Genomic DNA, 21,081 nt, shown 5'->3' with positions numbered 1-21,081 from the left:
TTTTGTTATTCGTTTTGGGTTCAAGCTTTGCTCTAAAAATGAAACAAGCTGGTTATTAATCATGTTTGTTTTAAATACTAGGAACATTGAAAATCGGTGATGCTGAGAAAGGTGAGGCTGAAAGACAAGTCAAGTTTATTTATAAGACCCGAACTTTGATCATTTTTTCCAAGAAATTAAACATAAAATACATTCTGAATTGATGATACAGTATCTGAATCTTACTTGTTTTTAGGGGGAGTGGGTTTGGCTGGACTCGGGCAGTGGAGTGCCAATCGGAGCTGAGGTCAAAGAAACACCAAGTGGTCGGCGTTTATTGGTGGATGATGCAGGAAAGGTGAACCATTCTCATTCAACTTGAAACTCGCTGGTGACATGAGGAGGGATGGTCGGGTATTGATACCAGGTATCGGTGCCAATATCAGCATTATGTCATGGTATCGGTACTCACCACATTGACTAGTATCAGCTGCCCTAATGTGGCCATGTTACAATACAACCAGAAATTAGAGAGCAAAAGAATAGAAATTTTGTTTCATGCAATTTTAAGGTTCAAAAATTTATTTTTAAAAAATTAGCTGTCATTGTTTTTGAGGGAAATTTGACGTATCAAAATTACCACTGGTATCAATGCTTGTTGTCAGTATTGACGTCTACTCAAGAATTGACAAGATACCAGGTTGCCATTCCAAAGTACATTTGTCCGCAGCGCCAATGCATTCCCTGACTTTCGTTTCTGTTTCTTTTACCCAGGAACACAGTTTGTCCCCAGAGCAGGAAGCCTCCCTCAAGATCATGCATCCGACATCAGTGGAGGGGGTGGATGACATGATCAAATTGGGTGACATGACAGAGGCTGGCCTACTACGAAACCTGATGATGCGCCACAAGCAAGGAACCATCTATGTAAGTTGCAAAAGTACTTCTTAGAAGAACGAAACAAGATTTTTGGGAGAGGGGGTGTACAAGTGATAAAGTTGATTGGAATCTTTGCATAGATAGCTTGTAATATTTTCCCACTACCTCTGAAATGTAGCTCTGTTATCTTGACTGGAATGATCTTAAATTTGTATACTAGGCTACAGATATGACCCCTGCTCCTCTCATTAAAGTACAGTGTGTCATGAGAATAAGGAAGGGCATTTAAGGCGTGCATTTCCAGCAGCACACCTTTGGGGCTTTCCCTCACAAGGTTTTTAACATTAGGAATGGGCTACTACTGATACCAGTTATTGGTCCAGATACCATTCGTATTTCATGTTATCAGCACTCGCAACGCAGGCCGATACCAATATCGGACGCTCTATTGTAGCTATTTTACCATCAGAAACTAGAACGCATGAACGTAATTTTATTGTACCGTAATTTTCGGACTATAAGTCGCGATTTTTGTCATAGTTTGGGTGGGGTTGGGGGTGACTTATACTCAGGAGCGACTTATATGTGATTTTTTTCACAAATGTTCAAAATTCAAAAATCCGCGATGTACTGAAACCGCGATAAACGAACCGCGATGTAGCAAGGGATTACTGTCATTTGAACTGCAAGTGACGTCACCCGCGCTGGTTGTTTACATAAAGGGCAAAGGATTCGATCACGGGATGACGAAGAGCCCCACGTACTACCGGCATCATTAGCGGCTTTGTTTGTAAGTGACACGGGTGAGGAAGAGTTTGAAGGATTTAATGATTTAGAGTGACACAGAAGCTTTGAAAAACTATTGTGGCTTTTACGCACGCCCGGTCCTTCTCGACGGGAGCTCTCTTTCACCTCCGTGGATGGAAGTCGGGGGCCGGCGCTCGGCCGGGTGGCGTTCCGGGGACGGTGGATGGAGCTCGGACATGGCTTTTACGCTCGCCCGGTCATACGCCCGGTAGTTGTTGAGCGCCGGCCCCCGACTTCCATCCACGGAGGTGAAAGAGAGCTCCCGTCGAGAAGGACCGGGCGTGCGCAAAAGCCATAATCGTTTTTCAAACCTTCTGTGTCACTCCAAATCATTAAATCCTTCAAACTCTTCCTCCTCCGTGTCACTTACAAACAAAGCCGCTAATGATGCCGGTAGTACGTGGGGCCCTTTGTCATCTTCGTCATCCCGTGATCGAATCCTTTGCCCTTTATGTAAACAACCGGCGCGCGGCACGGGTGACGTCACTTGCAGTTCAAATGACAGTAATCCCTTACTACATCGCGGTTTGCTTATATAAGGTTTCACTACATAGCGGATTTTTGAATTTTGAAAATTTGTGAAAAAATATCACATAAAAGTCGCTCCTGAGTACAAGTCGCCCCCCCCAAACTATGACAAAAATCGCGACTTATAGTAAAAAAATTACGGTACTTTATATATTGTTATATGGGTCTGTGGAACAATTAGAAATGCAACTTACAACAGGTCTGACATCAGCATATGCGGCGCACACGCGGCATTGTTTACATAAAGCAAGATCGATGGATTTAATGAATTGGAGTGGCACAGATGGTTTGATAAACGTGTTATTTATGTAATACTTACTTGAATAACTCTGAATGTTAAGTCAGGCCTGTTCTCAGCTCCTCGTTTGTGTATATGTCACGTTAGCATACCGTATCGTTAAGCCTGTTGTTGCTGGTTCATGTCTGTTTTTGGTGTTGGATTTTGACAAATAAATTTGCCCCAAAAGTGCGACTTGTACTCCGGTGCGACTTATATATGTTTTTTTTCCACTTTATTGTGCATTTTATGGCTGGTGTGACTTATACTCCGGAGCGATTTATAGTCCGAAAATTACGATACTTAAAATTCAGCACAAACCAATTTCAACCCTAACTGTAAAAAAAATAGAAATAACCTGGCATTGAACGTGTTAAGGTCTTTTGATTTATTTCCCAGACTTACACAGGCTCAGTTCTGGTGGCAGTGAACCCATACCAAGTTTTCCCCATATATTCAAATGACCAGGTGAGCTGTCACTACCTTAATATTCAGTTTGATTTTGAATTTCAATGCCAAATATTTCATCTCTTCCTCTCATTTAGGTAAAACTGTACCGTGGTAAAAAGCTTGGGGAACTCCCTCCACACATCTTTGCCATCGCTGAATCCTGCTACTTCAACATGAAACGCCATCTTAGGAACCAGTGCTGCATCATCAGGTTGCATTAGTATTATTTCTGTCAGCAGAGTTTAAATAAAATAAGTCACTGTGTGGAGACAGAGAAAATGACGACCGTCACACAACTCACTTTGGTTTGCCAGTGCCCATAAACACATTGGTATCACCTGGATTTTATCAAGAACATTTGTCAAACAGAAATAGTAAAACCAGTACATCCTGTGTAGCATCCTTCAAAATAAGTCTCAATATACAGAGCACACAATTTCACTTTGGTGAAGGTCAATGAACATTTCAGGTTTGTTTCTCTTTCAAAGTGGCGAGTCTGGAGCAGGCAAGACTGAAAGCACAAAGTTGATCTTGCAGTACTTGGCTGCAGTCAGTGGTGAGCTCTCTGAACATCACATTGCAAAACAGATCTTGGAGTCCAACCCAATCTTGGAAGGTACAGCAATACTTAATAGGACAATTCTCATTCTCAATGAATAAATTATATTACAATAATTAAAAAAAAAAAAAAAAGCAGATTCTAAAACCTGTTTTGTGAAATCTAAACTTTGCCAAGCTTTTGGAAATGCCAAGACCATCAGGAACGACAACTCCAGTCGTTTTGGAAAATATTTGGAAATCTTCTTCAAGGAGAGTGGAGTTATTGAAGGCGCGCGCGTGGAGCAATACCTTTTGGAGAAATCTCGTGTCTGCCATCAGGTGAGGCAACTAACAAAGCCACTTATCTATGTTCATCTCTTATGGACACAATGCTGTAAACGCACTCTCACTGCTATAAGTCACATTGCTGCAGATGTACTGATGATGTGACGTTTTGTACACACATCAAATCATTTTCCCACTTCAGGCCCAGGAGGAGCGAAACTATCACATCTTCTACTGCATGCTGGTAGGAATCACAGCAGAGGAGAGGAAAAGTTTGCATCTAAAAAATGCACAAGATTACATATTCCTCACTAAGGTATAAATATATATATATAAAAAAAAGATTTTGTCTATTTTTAGAAATTAATTCCTCATTGAGAATCATATTTGGATTTATTTATTACCCAGACAGGGTCTTGATTAACTTCACAGGCATTGTGCAAGCTACATTTGAACATGGTTAACTGTTCTGCAAGTAGACCTAACACTGTTTTACAGGGCGAGTGTATCACATGCGAAGGGAGGCAAGATGCGGAGGACTTCAGGCGTATTCGATCTGCCATGAAAATTCTAACCTTCTCCGATCAGCAGTGTTTTGAAATTCTCAAGCTGCTTGCAGCTATATTACATCTGGGAAACGTCTTTTTTGAAGGCAAGTGCTGTTTTAGAAAGTGGCCAACAACTACATAATCTCATATTATGTCATTCAAATATTTTCTGTGCCATTTTAATCCCAAATTACTTTGACTTCTAAATTGCAGTGCTTCTAGTAATGTCAAAGTCAAAAGTTAAAGTCAAAGTCAGCTTTATTATGAATTTCTTCACGTTAAGACACACAAAGAGATCGAAATTACGTTTCCCACCGTCCCACGGTGACTAGACACATTACACAACACATACAAGCAAATAGCACAAAGAGTAAAAACGAATAGACAAGAGCGATGACTAAGTAATAAGCAATAACCCAAATAAATAAACAATAAATAGATAAATAAGAGGAGCAAAATGGAGCAAGCGTGCATACAGCAGACAGCCAGAATATAGCGCAAAAGAACGGGAAGTTAAATAGCACAGAGTAAAAACGAATAGACAAGAGCGATGAATAAGTAATAAGCAATAACCCAAATAAATAAACAATAAATAGATAAATAAGAGGAGCAAAATGGAGCAAGCGTGCATACAGCAGACAGCCAGAATATAGCGCAAAAGACCAGGACGTTATGCAGCCGAGGGTGGAGGGGGGAGAGAATTCAGGATCCTGACAGCTCGGAGTATGAAGCTGTTGGCGAGTCTGGTGGTGCGGGAGCGCAGGAATCTGTACCTGTACACAGACTGGCAAATGTATTCCCCCCACACACATTTCTTGATCAATTTAGCCATCAATTTTGTTAATTGAACTACAGTTGTTTTCATTGTGTTTTGTTATTTTCTGCAGGAAATACACAAAATAACTTGGAAACCAGCGATGTCAGCATCTCGGAACATTTAAGCATTGGAGCATCTCTGCTAGAGGTTTGTTTAAATTGCCACCCTCTGCAGCTGTCTGAACATAAGTATTGTACCCCCAATTTTTATTTTTTTAATTTCAATTTTCTTGTGCATGTTTCCTACAGGTTGAGAATTGTGTGCTGGCCAACAGTTTGACCAATCGTTCCTTTATGACCAACAGAGAGATGGTGACGAAACCTCTTGACTGTGAGCAGGCATCTGCATGTAGAGACGCCTTTGTCAAGGTCTGAACCACCAACACTGACTCGCATCTTTTTTTTTCCTCTTTGACTTTTTATAGAAATGTTGCATGTCTTGTAACATCATTCTGCCAAAAAAGAAAAATGATTAGCCAGCGCCTCTCATCGACCATTATTGTCCTCAGGCGGTCAATGTTCCTCCCGATGAGCAAATTGACTTTTAGCATCTGTAGGTGTGACGATGCATCATAATATTTGTTTTTATTTAAGAGCAGCAACTATTTGCCCTTCATTTGTTCACATTTTGCATTACTATTGACTCAGACCTAATTGAAGGGTGATATGTGTGTGTATTGTCTTATAGGCAATCTACAACAAACTCTTCATATGGATCGTTGGAAAAATCAATGGTGTCATTCACAAAAGAATCGCTCACCAACCCAAATCATTCTATCTGTCAATTGGCCTGCTTGATATATTTGGTTTTGAGAACTTCAAGATCAACAGGTCATAAGACTTCCACCACTACTTCTAGCATTATTTCATCAAATTCACCTGCAGAATTGAACAAATGTCACCTTTCTTCAGTTTTGAACAGCTGTGCATAAACTTTGCAAACGAGAAGCTGCAGCAGTTCTTTGTGGGTCACATCTTCAAGCTGGAGCAGAAGGAATATCTGAAAGAAAAAATTGTGTGGAATAACATCAACTTTGTTGACAATCAGAAGATTCTGGATCTTCTGGCCGGGAAACCCTGTAACCTGCTAGCGCTGATTGATGAAGAGGGCAATTTTCCAAAGGTGCTCTTGTTCTGGATGCTTTTACTGTACTGTAATACTTACGATGGTGTTTTACATGACAGGGCTCAGATTTGACGATGCTCATCAAAATGAATCAGCTGCATCGTGAAGACAAGACCTTTATTTCTTCAAAGAGTGAACATGACACTGACTTTGGGATTCACCATTTTGCAGGCATTGTTTATTATGACTCCAAAGGTAGGCAACCACATTTCCAATTTAAAACCAACGAAAGGACTACAAGCACTGGATTTATTTTGAAAAATTTTGTCAAAGAGTAGGAAATTAATGGAATACATTATCATTATATTTTAGGTTAAAAAAAATAGGTCCTCAAAATGTTTTTTTTTTTTTTTTTTTAAGGGTTCCTTGAAAAGAATAGAGACGCTGTAAGCTCTGACATATTCAAGATGGTTGACATGTCCACCAACAAGTTGCTTCAGCAGATTTTCATGCCAGAGCTTTCAATCAATGGAATAAAGATGGCCAAAAACCAGCGGATTATGATCACACCCAAGAATTCCATGCGGGTATGGAAGCATCCTTGCTTTGGAATGAAAAAGTTGATTGTCCCATTTGTGCCGCCTTTTTGTTCGTGCAGTCCCCTCGGGACAACCGCAAGCAAGTGCCGACCCTCAGCGGTCAATTCCGGCAATCTCTGGACGCCCTCATGAAGGCTCTCTCTGTCTGCCAACCGTACTTCATCCGCTGCTTCAAACCAAACAACAACAAGCAGTCTGGGGTGCATAGAAACATTATTTTGTACCAAAAAGCATTTCAGTTGACTTCTTTTTAACTTCCTGCTTCTCCAAAAATCATTTTGCAGTTATTAATCCCAACTAAAATGCTAATTGCTAAAATGCTAATTTGCTCATTTGTTTTTCCACTCAAAGGACTTTGACCGAGAACTTTGTATGCGCCAGCTGAGATACTCTGGCATGATGGACACCATCCGCATCAGAAAACTGGGCTATCCCGTTCGCCACACCTTTGTGGAATTCTTGACTCGCTACAGAGTGCTCCTGAAGACAACCATGTGTGACCCCAAAACTGTTAGTCACGTTCTGGAAACAATTTTAAGGATGGGCATCATTCTTGAACTTACACTTAGCTATACCTTCATTTGGCACACTTGCTCAGATCCACTTCCCAAAAATGCTGATGCTAATTCTCATTTTTCAATGACATCGTCTGATAAGGACTGTTGTGGTTTTTATTTGCAGTGGTGGAGAAAACTGCACTCCATCATCCTGTATCCATCCATCCATCCATCCATCCATCCATCCATCCATCCATCTTCTTCCGCTTATCCGGGGTTGGGTCGTGGGGGCAGCAGCTATAGGAGGGACTCCCAGACTTCCCTCTCCCCAGCCACTTCATCCAGCTCATCCTGGGGGATCCCAAGGCGTTCCCAGGCCAGCCGAGAGACAGTCTCTCCAGCGCATCCCGGGTCGTCCCCGGGGTCTCCTAGCGGTGAGACATGCCCGGAACCCCTCCCCAGAGAGGCGTCCAGGAAGCATCCTGATGAGATGCCCGAGCCACCACATCTGGCTCCTCTCCACGTGGAGGAGCAGCGGCTCTACTCCGAGTCTCTGCCGGATGACCGAGCTCCTCACCCTATTTCTAAGGGAGAGCCCAGACACCCCGTGGAGGAAACTCATTTCGGCCACTTGTATCCTGGATCTCTTCTTTCGGTCACGACCCATAGCTCGTGCCCATAGGTGAGGGTAGGAGCATAGATCGACCGGTAAATTGGGAGCTTTGCCTTTTGGCTCAGCTCTCTCTTCACCACGACGGACCGGTACAGAGTCCGCATTACTACCGACGCTGCACCAATCCGCCTGTCGATCTCGCGCTCCATCCTGCCCTCACTCGTGAACAAGACCCCAAGATACTTGAACTCCTCCACTTGGGGCAGGATCTCATCCCCGATCCGGAGAGAGCATTCCACCCATTTAAGACCAAGGACCATGGACTCGGATCTGGAGGTGCTGACCCTCATCCCGACCGCTTCACAATCGACTGCGAACCACTCCAGTGAGAGCTGGAGATCACGGCCTGAAGAAGCCAACAGCACGACGTCATCCGCAAAAAGCAGAGACGCGATGCTGAGGTCCCCAAACCGGACCCCCTCAACGGCTCGGCTGCCTCTAGAAATTCTGTCCATAAAAATTAGGAACAGAATCGGTGACAAATGGCAGCCTTGGCGGAGTCCAACCATCACTGGGAACGAAAATGACTTACTGCCGGAAATGCGGACCAAACTCTGGCATCGGTGATACAGGGACCAAACCGCCCTTATCAGTTGGCTCGGCACCCCATACTCCCGAAGCACCCTCAACAGAATCTCCCAAGGGACACGGTCGAACGCCTTCTCCAAGTCCACAAAACACATGTGGACTGGTTGGGCGAACTCCCATGCACCCTCGAGAATCCTGCCGAGGGTGTAGAGCTGGTCCACTGTTCCACGGCCAGGACGAAAGCCGTTCCTCCCAATCACGCCCTTCCAGGTCTCACTGTCATTGCCCACGTGAGCATTGAAGTCACCCAGTAGAACGATGGAGTCCCCAGAAGGAGCACTCTCCAGCACCTCCTCCAGGGACTCCAAGAAGGGTGGGTACTCTGAGCTGCCATTTGGTGCATAGACACAAACAACAGTCAGGACCCGTTTCCCCACCCGAAGGCGGAGGGAGGCTACCCTCTCGTTCGCCGGGGTGAACCCCAATGTGCAGGCGCCCAGCCGGGGGGCAATAAGTATGCCCACACCTGCTCGACGCCTCTCACCGTGGGCAACTCCAGAGTGGAAGAGAGTCCAGCCCCTCTCGAGAGGGCCTGTACCAGAGCCCAAACTGTGTGGAGGCAAGTCCGACTATGTCCGACCCTAGAGCCAGCCTCTGCAGCCGGGGATCGGACCGCCAAGGTTCTCCCCGCCTTTGGCCGCCGCCCAGCTCACTTTGCACCCGACCCCTTTGGCCCCTCCTACAGGTGGTGAGCCCATGGGAAGGGGGACCCATGTTTTCTATTCGGGCTATGCCCGGCCGGGCCCCATGGGCAAAGGCCCGGCCCCCAGGCGCTCGCCTTCGAGCCCCACCTCCGGGCCTGGCTCCAGAGGGGGGCCCCGGTGACCCGCGTCCGGGCGAGGGAAAACTAAGTCCATTTGTCTTTTTCATCATGAGGAGTCTTTTGAGCCGTGCTTTGTCTGGCCCCTCACCGAGGACCTTTTTGCCATGGGTGACCCTACCAGGGGCATGAAGCCCCTGACAACATGGCTCCTAGGATCATAGGGGCATGCAAACCCCTCCACCACGATAAGGTGACAACTCACATCCTGAGTACTGAGATTAAAAACTGTCCTGAGATTAAAAAGTCCAAACTACTCTCACAGTATAATCTTACTGATCATTCAATTTAAAATCAAATCCAAACTGGGCTGTAATTCGATTGAGCAAGTTTACCTAATGGAGTGGCCAGTGAGTGTATGTTTCTTTCTGCTTGACGTTATGTTCGCCACGGATGAACGGAGGCATCGGCTTCTTGTCAGTATTCATCAATTAGATGTTCTCTCCACAGAACACAGCTGCTGCCTGTTGTGACGCCATCTGCCAGACGGCGTTTAAAACACCTGACGAGTGGAGAATCGGAAAGACCAAGATTTTCCTGAAGGTTCTGAAACCAATTTCACAAGTTTTTAATATGATAATTTGAATGACAGTATTTTCTCACACACTGGTAAAGTAGTCTTCAAAAATGTATCTATCTCCAGACTAAAGTCTATCTGAGGTATTTTTTATTTCTGCTTTTCACTTATTCTGAATCTCCTGGGAGATTTTTTTTAATACCTGGCAATCTATTGCTGAGATTTCCTGGACAAATTTTGACTCTGCAAATTTTTTTTTTTTTTTTCCAGGATGCTCATGATGCTGTGCTGGAATTCCTGAGGGAAGAAGAACTCGGCAGAAAAGCTCTTGTGATCCAGCGATTCATGCTGGGATACAAGGACAGGTGCAATTTTAATTTTAAATATTACTCATCTAGAGATCATTTGAGACATTTTGCATAATACCAAATACAAACAATGCTTTTTTCATGTAAATAATAATAATAATAGTAATAATAAATTCGTTTCCCTAAACGTTATGGTCATTGAGGTTAAATCAAACTTGTTTTCCTACACTTTATGGTCGATGAGTTTAAATCACAGCTACAGCTCTCTGCCTACTCTGTAGAAAGTCTTTTCTAAAGAAGAGGAAGGCGGCTGCAATGTTGCAAAAACACTGGAGATCTTCCAGAGAAAGCAAAACAAGATTAAAGGTATGATTTTGAGCATAGTCTCTGACATTCTACTGTTATTTTGGCACCTGCAGTAACAAACATTTCTCCCATTCTTGCTCTAGATCTTACAAGGTTTTGAACGCCTGGTGTCGAAAACCCGTGGTCGCAAACTTCAGTACCAATTTGGAAGGCAACAATCAGCAACACTCACCTTACAGACTCGTGTATGTTGTCTAAATGATGCTTGCACACAGTATGTAGCAACAATGTATTTATAAAGTGCTGGGTCATCACTGACACAATGCGCAGCTACGGGGTTACCGAGCAAGGAAGACTTGGAAGCATAAGAGAGAAGCAGTCATACTTCTGCAGGCTTACACCAAAGGATTCCTGGCAAGACGATTATTTGCCAGCATGAGGATTAAGGTAATGCTGCACCTTATGAAAATAGAAAGAATTATTATTATTATTATTATTATTATTTTTTTTTTTTTATACTTGATTTTCCACTTAGGGCCTGTCTGACCCACCTCCATGTGGTCGTCTTATACCAGAGACCAGGACTGAAGACGACATTGCCCGAGAGCCGAAGCACAGACAAGATGCCAGCATGAGTTTTAAGGTAATGCTGCACCTTTTCAAAATAGAAAGAAGCATTGTATGTTTTCTATACTTGATTCTCCATTTAGGGCCTCTCTGACCCACTTCCACGTGGTCCGCTTACACCAGAGGAAGATGGGACTGAGGATGATATTGCCCATGAGCTGAAGTGCAGACAAGATGCCAGCATGAAGATTAAGGTAATGCTGCACCTTTTGAAAATAGAAAGAAGCATTGTTTTTTTTTTATACTTGATTCTCTATTTAGGGGCTCTCTGACCCACCTCTGTGTGGTTCGCTTACACCAGAGGAAGATGGGACTGAAGATGACATTGCCCAGGAGCTGAAGCGCAGACTAGAAGAAGTTGTCATACAGGCTCAACAAGCTGATGAGGAGCTTGAGCCTGTTACTCCAATAGATTTGGTGGAAGATGAAAGAAATATTATGCCCATACCTCTTGTGACAATTACAAAGTATGAAGAATTGGAATCAGAGGAAATTGAGGTTTGATAAGATGTCACGTGACTCACGCAAAACAAGTTTAAAACTAAACAGCCTGACATGTTTATTTGTATTTTATAGAAAGCAGAAACCAGGTCTGAGATGAGCATTGCAGGCTCAGACACAACAACACCGACTCCCTCATTCGACGAAGAGGAAGACGAGTTTGAAGATCTCACAGACGAATATTCATTCTACAAGTTCAGCATTCTTCACTTCCGGGGTGACGCTAGCCACACACACATCCTAAATCAGAGACTCAGGAAGCCTCTTCTGCAACACGACGATGAGAGTGACACGCTGGTGAGTAGTCAAAGTATGTGCACTTTGTTTGCTCCATTTGGACATCATCCTTCCCACCCGCCACCTGACAGGCCTGTCTGACCATATGGTGGATTATACTCCGATTCATGGGGGACATTCCCGAGCCCAGGTCTCAGGATGCCACATCTCAGGCCTCTCTCAGCATTTCTCGCCATCTGCCTAACAGGCAAGGCAGGAGACTGAGCAGCTTGGTGGGACTCGATCAGGTGAGAAAGGAACAATGGGAAGCCTTTCATTTTGAAAATTTAACAGTTCTGCGGTGTTCAATTAAAAAAATGTCTTTAAGTCTGAGCATAATTTATTATATTTCAGACTAAATGTGAAAGCCTCTGACTGGAAAATAAATTTCCAAAAAGGAGCAAATGATATGCTTGTATTACAAATAGCCCTCTTTACTGCATAAATACAGTTTGCTCTTGACATTTCCATATCTTTTAGAAAATACTAAGGAAGAACAAGAAAAAGCTCGGAAACAGGAAGGCCTCGACCATTCTTGAGGAGGTCAGTCTGCGTACCCCCAATCTTGATTATGGTTTTGACTAGAAATGAATCATTTCCATTTTGTCACGAACCAGCCGGAGAGCTTCGCGGAGGATGAGGAGGTTTTGATTGGAGAAGGTCCTACTTTGGACAGGCCACTTTCCCCTCTGGAAAAACTGCACATAATCGTTGGATATGCACTAGCCAAACAAGGAATAAGGTGTGAATATGGCTCATGTTATCAACAAGATGTGGAGTAGATCCATTCCTTTTTTGTATTATTATTATTTGTTATTTGTTCCGTTATTATATTAATATATGTATTCTAGTATGCATTGCCAATTGTTTATTTTGTTTTCTTCTGTTTTTCTGTTTGCCCACAGAGATGAGATTTACTGTCAGATCTGTAAGCAGCTGACGAACAATAAAAACCGAGCGAGCCGTACGCAAGGATGGATCCTTCTGTCTATCTGTCTGGGGATCTTTCCCCCGACAGACCTCTTCAGCAAGGTCTGCAAACTACTACAAATAGACTGACTCCATGACTGATGACTTTTTTGGTTCTTTTATCACAAACAATTTAATTTTAGGTTAAATTACCTGACATGTTTCGGCATGTACCTCCGCCTTCATCAGAGTGTCACTGCTGTAGTTGTGACGCGTCTTTATCAGCTGATGGATGAATGACTGATGGTTCAATTCTGAGGAAGAATAACAAAAGACATTTGTTGCACAATAGTGTGTCTCTGTGACATATTTAAAGATAAAAAGAATAAGACGTGGACTTGAAACAAAGTCTTATCTAATGCCAAAATCCAATTAAAGTCAAATTACACCCATTCATTACAATTGTGTGCTAAACTTGAGTACACTTTTGATTGAGGCACTTGACTAGGTTACCTACTGCAGGTTTTTTTTTTATTTATTTTTTTTTTTTTTTTAATGATTACTTTAAATGTGTCTGATTTCAGTATTTGGAGACCTTTATCCACAAGGGCCCAAGTGGTTATGCTGAATATTGTAGTAAGCGCCTGCATCGCATCAAAGCCAACGGAGAAAGAAAAGAGCTGCCCTGTTGGCTGGAATTACAGGTACATCATGTCTTGTCTTGAGCTGTTTAATTGTAGAGTTGCAAATAAATTTGTTGTTGGCAAGAGTCTTCATTCATGAACAATAATACTCACTTTTTCTTTTTTCCCTGTTGACAGGCTGTGAAAGCCTTGGAGCCTATAGAAATTACCGTGACTCTGACAGATGGCAGTAATGTCAGCTTGCAGTTGGACTCGGCCTCCACCTCTGCTGAGGTCTGTCAAGCTGTGGCTGACAAGATTAATATGCGAGACACCTATGGATTCTCCCTCTACATTCGTTTTTTTGACAAAGTGAGCTTTACTCCTTCTGGTAAATAGGAGAGGGATTTGATTCAAGCCTGGCTTTGCTAAATCTCACATCAACCTTAAGAGGGACTCTAATCTTTTTGACCTTTGGACTCCAGATGTGGTCTCTGGGCAGCTGCGGGAAGCATGTGTTGGACGCTGTGTCGCAGTGTGAGCAGGAGATGAGGCGACAGGGCAAGCATGAGAAGGACACCCCTGTGCAGTTCACAGTCCGCAAAGAGCTGTTCACACCGTGGCACAACTGCTCTCAAGACTCCATCAGCACCGATCTCATTTACAAGCAGGTCATTCAGGGCATCAAGTCGGGAGAATACACGTGTGAGAAGGTGAGCAAATGTCAATTATAGTGGCGCATTATATGACAGGTATAAATATACATTATGCATTTGTTGCCTGTGTATGCTCCATATTCTCAACCCCAAACCAAAAAGTGCTTTGTGTACGGTAGTCACAAAAACAACATTGCTCCCCTCAGGAGGATGAATATATCCGACTGGCTACAATGCACTATTATATCCAGTTTGGCTCAATATACAGCAAAGAGAATGTCCAGAGGGTGGTTGAGGACTGCATTGCTATACATCTGATCGAGAGCAAATCCATGGCAAAATGGGTCCAACTCATCAGCTCGGTGTACTTGCAGGTAAGATGGACAAAATGTATTAACTGTCCCTGCTTTAATGCCAGATAGGTTGTGCTCACTCACACTAATCAGTATGTGTGCAGACATCCCATACAAACATAAATAAGATGCATTCTGCATATTTTATAAATTTTGTTGTGTAAGTCTTAAGTATTTTCTGTCCCTTTTCCACAGGGTGCTTACACAAAGGGGACCATGAGCAAAGAGGTTGTAAAAAGAGAACTTGTCGACTGTGCTCGAGTGGATTGGCCAGTCTACTTCTCCAAGTTTTATGACGTTACAATGACGTCAGGTTAGTCAACAGGCACACACTTGTATACCGTAATTTTCGGACTATAAGTTGCGTTTTTTGTCATAGTTTGGGTGGGGGGGGGGCGACTTATACTCAGGAGCGACTTATGTGATTTTTTCACAATATAGTTATATACTAGATCTCTGCAGCGCACGCGCGGCGTTGTTGACATAAAGAACGAGGAATTTGATTGATGGATTTAATGATTTGGAGTGACACAGATGGTTTGATAATATTGTTGTAATATGATAGTTATTTGAAATATACTTTATATATCGTTATGTGGGTCTGTGGAATAATTAGAAATACAATTTACAACGGGTCCGACGTCAGCATATGCAGCGCACGCGCGGCGTTGTTGACATAAAGAACGAGGAATTTGATTGATGGATTTAATGATTTGGAGTGACACAGATGGTTTGATAATATTGTTGTAATATGATAGTTATTTGAAATATACTTTATATATCGTTATGTGGGTCTGTGGAATAATTAGAAATACAATTTACAACGGGTCCGACGTCAGCATATGCGGCGCATACGTGGCATTGTTTACATAAAGCACGATCGATGGATTTAATGAATTGGAGTGACACAGATGGTTTGATTAACGTGTTATTTATGTAATACTTACTTGAATAACTCTGAATGTTACGTCAGGCCCGTTCTCAGCTCCTCGTTTGTGTATATGTCATGTTAGCATACCGTATCGTTTAGCCTGTTGTTGCTGGTTCATGTCTGTTTTTGGTGTTGGATTTTGACAAATAAATTTGCCCCAAAAGTGCAACTTATACTCCGGTGCGACTTATATATGTTTTTTTCACTTTATTGTGCATTTTATGGCTGGTGCGACTTGTACTCCGGAGCGACTTATAGTCCGAAAATTACGGTAGTATGCTACCTTAATGCTAAACACAATGCAAATTGGCTAACAAACAATATAAATGCAGCAGTGTTATAACCTTTTACTTTTTAAGCAACAGGTATTTGAACACAAACGGTGCAGCAACAGAAAGTGTAACAATACTCAGAGGTATGCAGTTTATCCTGTACAAACAAAAAAACAAAAATACTCCTGCTTCCGCAGTTGGAAAACTTTTCCTCATGTATGCCTGTATTATTATATCCCCTGGTGGCCAACGTATGGACAGCAAGATTACGACGTGGGGCTGCAACAGATTACGTGATGGCATTTTCATTCATTTTTAATGGGGAAGGATGATTTGAGATACTGATGTTTAGATTTTCAAGTGTGGTCACGTTAACAAATTAAACTAGTAAGTCAAGGCGCTGGTGTATGTCCACAGGACCTACTTTGCCCAAAAGCAGATTTGTTGTGGCTGTAAACTGGAATGGCATTTTCTTCATGGATGGAAGAGACAAGAAACTCCTTGAGTTGCCTTATGTGGAGATAAAAGAAGTCAGAATGTTGAGGTATGGTTCATATTTTCACTTTTGCTTGCAAGCGTTATTATTTTTGGTAATACAGGCTTAATGTTGGCCTTTTTAGTAACCAGTCGGTGAGTGTAGCGACAATCCGAGGTGAATTTGTCCTAATGTGTGGCGAAGCTGATGACATGGGCGCACTTGTTGAGCAAAACTTGAGTGGACTACGAGCTCGCTCGGTGTTTGCACTCGCCCGGCAGGATTCCAATAAATCAGGTAGGAGTTTGTAGCATTTTTAGTAAGCTAATAGACACAAACATGAAGAAACTCTTACCTCTGTGCCCCCACCCCAACAGATGACCCCTTATTCTTGGTCTGTAAACAAGGAGACCTCTTGTTTGTAGAAAAGGATCAAAAATCCTCTAACAACAATGTGGTCAAAGCTACAAATCAGAAGACAAATATCAGTGGTCTTGTCGATAAGAATGCATTGCAGTTCCTTCCAACACTCAGCAGACCCACTGATGACATGATGGTACTGTATATTAAATAAGGTTTTATTTGGCCAAGAAGTATTGTGTTGCAACGTTTGGGCCAAATTCCAAATGATAATATCTACTGATAATGATTGAAAGTAGTCTACAACAAATGAAGCTTCATTTTCGTTTCATTGACACTATCAGGAGCTGCTCAGTCCGCACCAGAGGGAATCATCCATGACACAAATTGGGCCCCAAAGAGAAGAAACGGTTGCTCCTATCTCTCTAAGAGAGTTTGCACTTGACCATTTTAGGTGATAATTTTTTTAAAGTCTTGTACAAACACTAAACTTAATGTTGTTCAATTGCTGGATGTATGTCGCCTCAATTTACGTTAAACTGAAGTCGTTCACAAGAAGGATATCAGTTGATTTCGCAAATATGTATGGCTTTCCTGTTAATCATTGAAAAGATATTCTGTTGCATAATCAGTCTTTCTAAGAACTGCTTTGCATTTCTTGTGCTTGCAGTTGACCAACCTTTAGCACCTGATTTATTTATTTATTTATTTATTTATTTATTTATTTATTTATTTATTTATTTTACAGTAATGACCTTTTCAGATTTTCTGATTCAAAGTGATCCACCATTCCCGTATCATGATACATGGCCACCATGTTTTACTGTCGACCTCTTGCGGACAGCTTGGCGTCACGTGTTTGTTTTTTCCCCAAGAGATCCAGAACTTGGTCAACTACATTCAACATGACTGTAAAGGAGTTCTCAGAATGAGTGGTGACATCCCCAAAATTTGCAGTTATAGAGTAAATGGATTCAATTAGGAAAAAAAAATCCAGACAATGCGCTAAATATTTATTTATTTATTTATTTATTTATTTATTTTAAAAACAGCAGTGTTTCCAATCCATTTGTCTGTATTAAAACAAATGTCTTTTATACACTTCCACAGACCTCTAGGTAAAGAAAGGCTGTGGGTGTGTTCAAGAGAACTGCTGAAGCAGCCACTCATGAAGAGTCTGGTCCGCAACTCTGAGCTGAACTCCATCGCCTGCAATTCCTTCACTGATATCCTCATAAACAACTGCAGTTGCAACATCTGCTTTAATAACAGCGTTGGCGTTAAACAATGCAGATTTTGTTCTAATGACTGTCTGAGTGAGTCCTTGACGTTGGTCGCTACCCATTTTGAAGTACATGGGCGACTACCCCATCAAACAGGTTCGCAGTCCATTAGAGTTGACCGACCAGATCTTCGGCCCTGCTACACAACATGAGCTTCTGCAGGATGAGATCTATTGCCAAATCATGAGACAAATGACCAATAACGGCAACAGGTAGTTTGTATTTTGCTTTGTATTGCAATAGCATAACCACATTGATGAATATTTGCTCCTTGCAGGTTGAGCATGGAGCGCGGATGGCAGCTCTTGTGGTTGTGTTCAGGCTTGTTTCCTCCCAGTCACGATTTGATGAGACACGCTCAGCGCTTCCTGGAGTCACGACCCAGAGAACCACTGGCTGCAGGATGTCTCCAGAGGCTGCAGCAGATGCGCAGGTCGGGCGGCACTTGATTTACGTTTGGATATTTACATTGTCACAAACTGTCATATAAGCTTTGAACTTTTTGTCTCTTGTCATGTTTGATATGCTCAGTAAGGAACCCAGGAAACATCCTCCACCTCTGGTCGAAGTCGATGCCATCCAGCAGAACAGCACTCACATTTTCCATAAAATTCACTTCCCGAATGACACAAACGATGTATGTCCTAAACCTCTCCTGGATTTAAACATACAATTTATGTCGTTCAAATGGATTCCATATCCATCTTGGCAATTGAAAGAAGAAAACAAAATGTTCGTTTTTTTATTTTATTTTTTTTTATTTTTTTTTTACAGTTATTCGAGGTGACATCTACGACTACAATCCAAGATTTGTGCTACAGTATTGCTTCTCAGCTAAAACTGAGCTCACCAGACGGCTACGGCCTCTATTTGAAAACAACAAATAAGGTTTGCAAGTTTGGCCTTAACCGGTAAACAAGGTCAAGGTGGTAGAAAGCACTTTCTAAAATGTTCCGTAATTTCCTTCTAACTTCAGATACTGAGCTTGACTGAGCAAGAATATTTATTTGACAGTTTACGGGAGGCGACTAATATTTCAAAGAAAGGGAAAAAAGTGAGAGAAAGTAAGGCATCGTGACTACACACTCTTTTGACTCTGTCTTCCTTAGCTTGTTTCTAATTGACTTTTTCCTTAGTGGTCAACTTAGCCTACGCTCTGATTTTTAAGAGGAAGCTCTGGTTCAATGTGCTGCCAGGTAAAGACTTGGTTGCAGACCTCACCTTCCATTTCCCGCAGGTATCAAAACTCACATTCTCTTGCGCTCCAGGTTGTAATGAATAATTTCCAACTTATACATTTTATTAAATGCTGCCATAAAGGAGATGCCCAAATACCTCACGGGGTATCACAAATGCAGCAAAGAGGATATCATCAACCTTGGTGGGCTGCTTTTTAGAGCCAAAGTAGATTCTGACAGGTCACAGTTTGTCATGATCCCCAAAATGCTGAAAAACTTGCTCCCTGCTGACCAGATCCAAAGCGCATCCCCGGAGGAATGGAAGAAGGTAACGGAGGATGCATGGGAAGGGAGTGTTCCAAAGGGGACCGGGCCAAGTGGATGCATATGCTCAACCTGACTGTTTTACATCCCGTGAAAATAAGTTGCGTGTCATTTTGCTTGCAGCACATCATGTCATCCTACAACAAGCAGAGTGGCATCACAGTGGAGGAATGCAAAATTGCCTTCCTGCAAGCCATAGCCAGCTGGCCAACCTTTGGATGTACCTTCTTTGAAGTTAAAGTAAGTTGTGAGGATGAAAGACACATTAATCGCCTGCCTGCAGGCAATTCTAGCGCATATGCAAATTCTGTAGATGATGCATGATGACATTTCCATTTTTGCAGCAAACATGTGAGTCAAGCTACCCAAGTACAGTTTGGATTGCTATCAGCAAGCAAGGTGTAAGCTTAATCGACCCAAAGTCAAAGGTATGCACACGTTGGAAAGCGGGACCCGGCTCAATTAATTATTTCTTTTAACATGCAGTTTTACGACATTGCCACACTTTTTGTTTTTTAACATTGGTGACCAAAAATGATTTATTATGAACCTCACAGGAGTTGCTGGTCATGCATCCATTCAGTCGCATCACAGAATGCCACAGTAAAGGTGACTACTTCCAGATGACAATCGGCACCGTGGTCCGAGGGAACGTCTTTGACTGTGAAACATTGCAGGTAAGCATCCCAATCATTTTTGCCATGTTAGTATCATGTTTTTCAATTTCTCATAAATGATCTACCATGTTTCAGGGTCACACAATGGAGGACCTTCTCAGATCGTATGTCAGGATGTATGAAAGGCAAAGGGAGGCCTTCCGACCCAAAAAACACATTTTTAATTGAGCTGCTGTGATTAACAAAAACTCAGTTGACCTCATAACAAGGCAAGAATATTCCAGGTTTCCTTTTGTCTTTCTCATAATTCCAATTCATACTGTCATTTTGAATATATGAATATTTTCCTGTATTGTTTGACCAAGATCATAAATTATAAACACAATAAATGTCTGGCTCAAATTGTCTATCGTAAGCAATTTTTTATTAATCATTTTTTTGCGTGAATTATTAAAACTTTTTAAGATTACAGCTACTGCTTAAATTTATTTTGTATAACACTTAAGACTCATTACTTACAACTTTATATGCCAAATCTTTCCCATTTTTATTTAGATAAATAACATGGTTTACCAGTATATTAGAACATCTCTCAGTAGTTTAAACTGCACTACCAACTAAACTACCAACGTCATTAAAGTTATAACTCTCTGGCAGTGTCCATCCTTTTAAGACACATTCATTCATTGAAATTGAAATGAGTGTGTGAGTGTGTGAGTGTGAGAGTGTGAGAGTGAGAGTGTGTGTGGATTATAGAGCAAGATAGTTCTGGAGTCAGTTTATAGACTACTACTTATACAGCCTTAAGACTATTGCTCCGTTACCATGGAAACCATGTGGCCATTAAAAAAAAATAAAAAAGGTTGTCATAGGCAGGTGCATATGAGGTGCAGCATGATTGACCTCTGACTCTTTCCGGATGGTGAATGACAAGTGTGACTGTTTAATGACTAATCATGAAATAATTAGCAACAGTGCTAAAAAATATATTTTGAAATGCTGGGTTAGTTATTGGACCAAGTGCATTTGCACAATGTAGACTATGGTAAACACCTGACTGCTGAAACATGTTTTGGATTTTGTGTACTGCTCTACAAGGAGGCAACGGCATATTGATGCACTGCACCAAATTTGGAACAAAAGACCTTAGGCTGCCCAAGACTTATTACTACCAGCATCCCACCTGCACAGCCCTCCCTGCAACCACAAAACT

The 21,081-nt window shown here is 42.2% G+C and overlaps 1 protein-coding gene across 1 annotated transcript; it reads left to right on the top strand.

The window, feature by feature from the left end:
• Window positions 1-99: 99 nt before the first annotated feature.
• LOC147046653 (unconventional myosin-VIIb-like) lies at window positions 100-20,304 on the top strand. Its single transcript, XM_085930318.1, has 51 exons — window positions 100-111; window positions 236-337; window positions 754-906; window positions 2,870-2,938; window positions 3,016-3,131; window positions 3,409-3,536; window positions 3,657-3,799; window positions 3,948-4,061; window positions 4,244-4,397; window positions 5,181-5,257; window positions 5,359-5,478; window positions 5,798-5,940; window positions 6,022-6,232; window positions 6,295-6,430; window positions 6,596-6,762; window positions 6,834-6,974; window positions 7,126-7,284; window positions 9,803-9,895; window positions 10,140-10,234; window positions 10,459-10,543; window positions 10,627-10,728; window positions 10,814-10,930; window positions 11,019-11,126; window positions 11,194-11,304; window positions 11,372-11,608; window positions 11,687-11,908; window positions 11,980-12,135; window positions 12,368-12,430; window positions 12,505-12,629; window positions 12,793-12,919; window positions 13,381-13,500; window positions 13,618-13,791; window positions 13,905-14,132; window positions 14,282-14,449; window positions 14,624-14,741; window positions 16,049-16,175; window positions 16,252-16,403; window positions 16,484-16,662; window positions 16,811-16,920; window positions 17,577-17,692; window positions 17,808-17,961; window positions 18,027-18,182; window positions 18,281-18,386; window positions 18,524-18,637; window positions 18,726-18,813; window positions 18,886-18,986; window positions 19,070-19,255; window positions 19,375-19,491; window positions 19,596-19,679; window positions 19,809-19,928; window positions 20,004-20,304. Exons 1-51 carry the CDS (start codon window positions 100-102, stop codon window positions 20,094-20,096), a joined length of 6,597 nt encoding a protein of 2,198 aa, XP_085786444.1. The 3' UTR covers window positions 20,097-20,304.
• The last annotated feature ends 777 nt before the right edge of the window (window positions 20,305-21,081 follow it).

The sequence above is a fragment of the Syngnathus leptorhynchus genome, chromosome 14, assembly GCF_054491065.1.
Source record: "Syngnathus leptorhynchus isolate UIUO chromosome 14, UIUO_Slep, whole genome shotgun sequence".
NCBI lineage: Eukaryota > Metazoa > Chordata > Actinopteri > Syngnathiformes > Syngnathidae > Syngnathus > Syngnathus leptorhynchus.
This window is presented reverse-complemented; position numbering and strand designations above follow the sequence as displayed.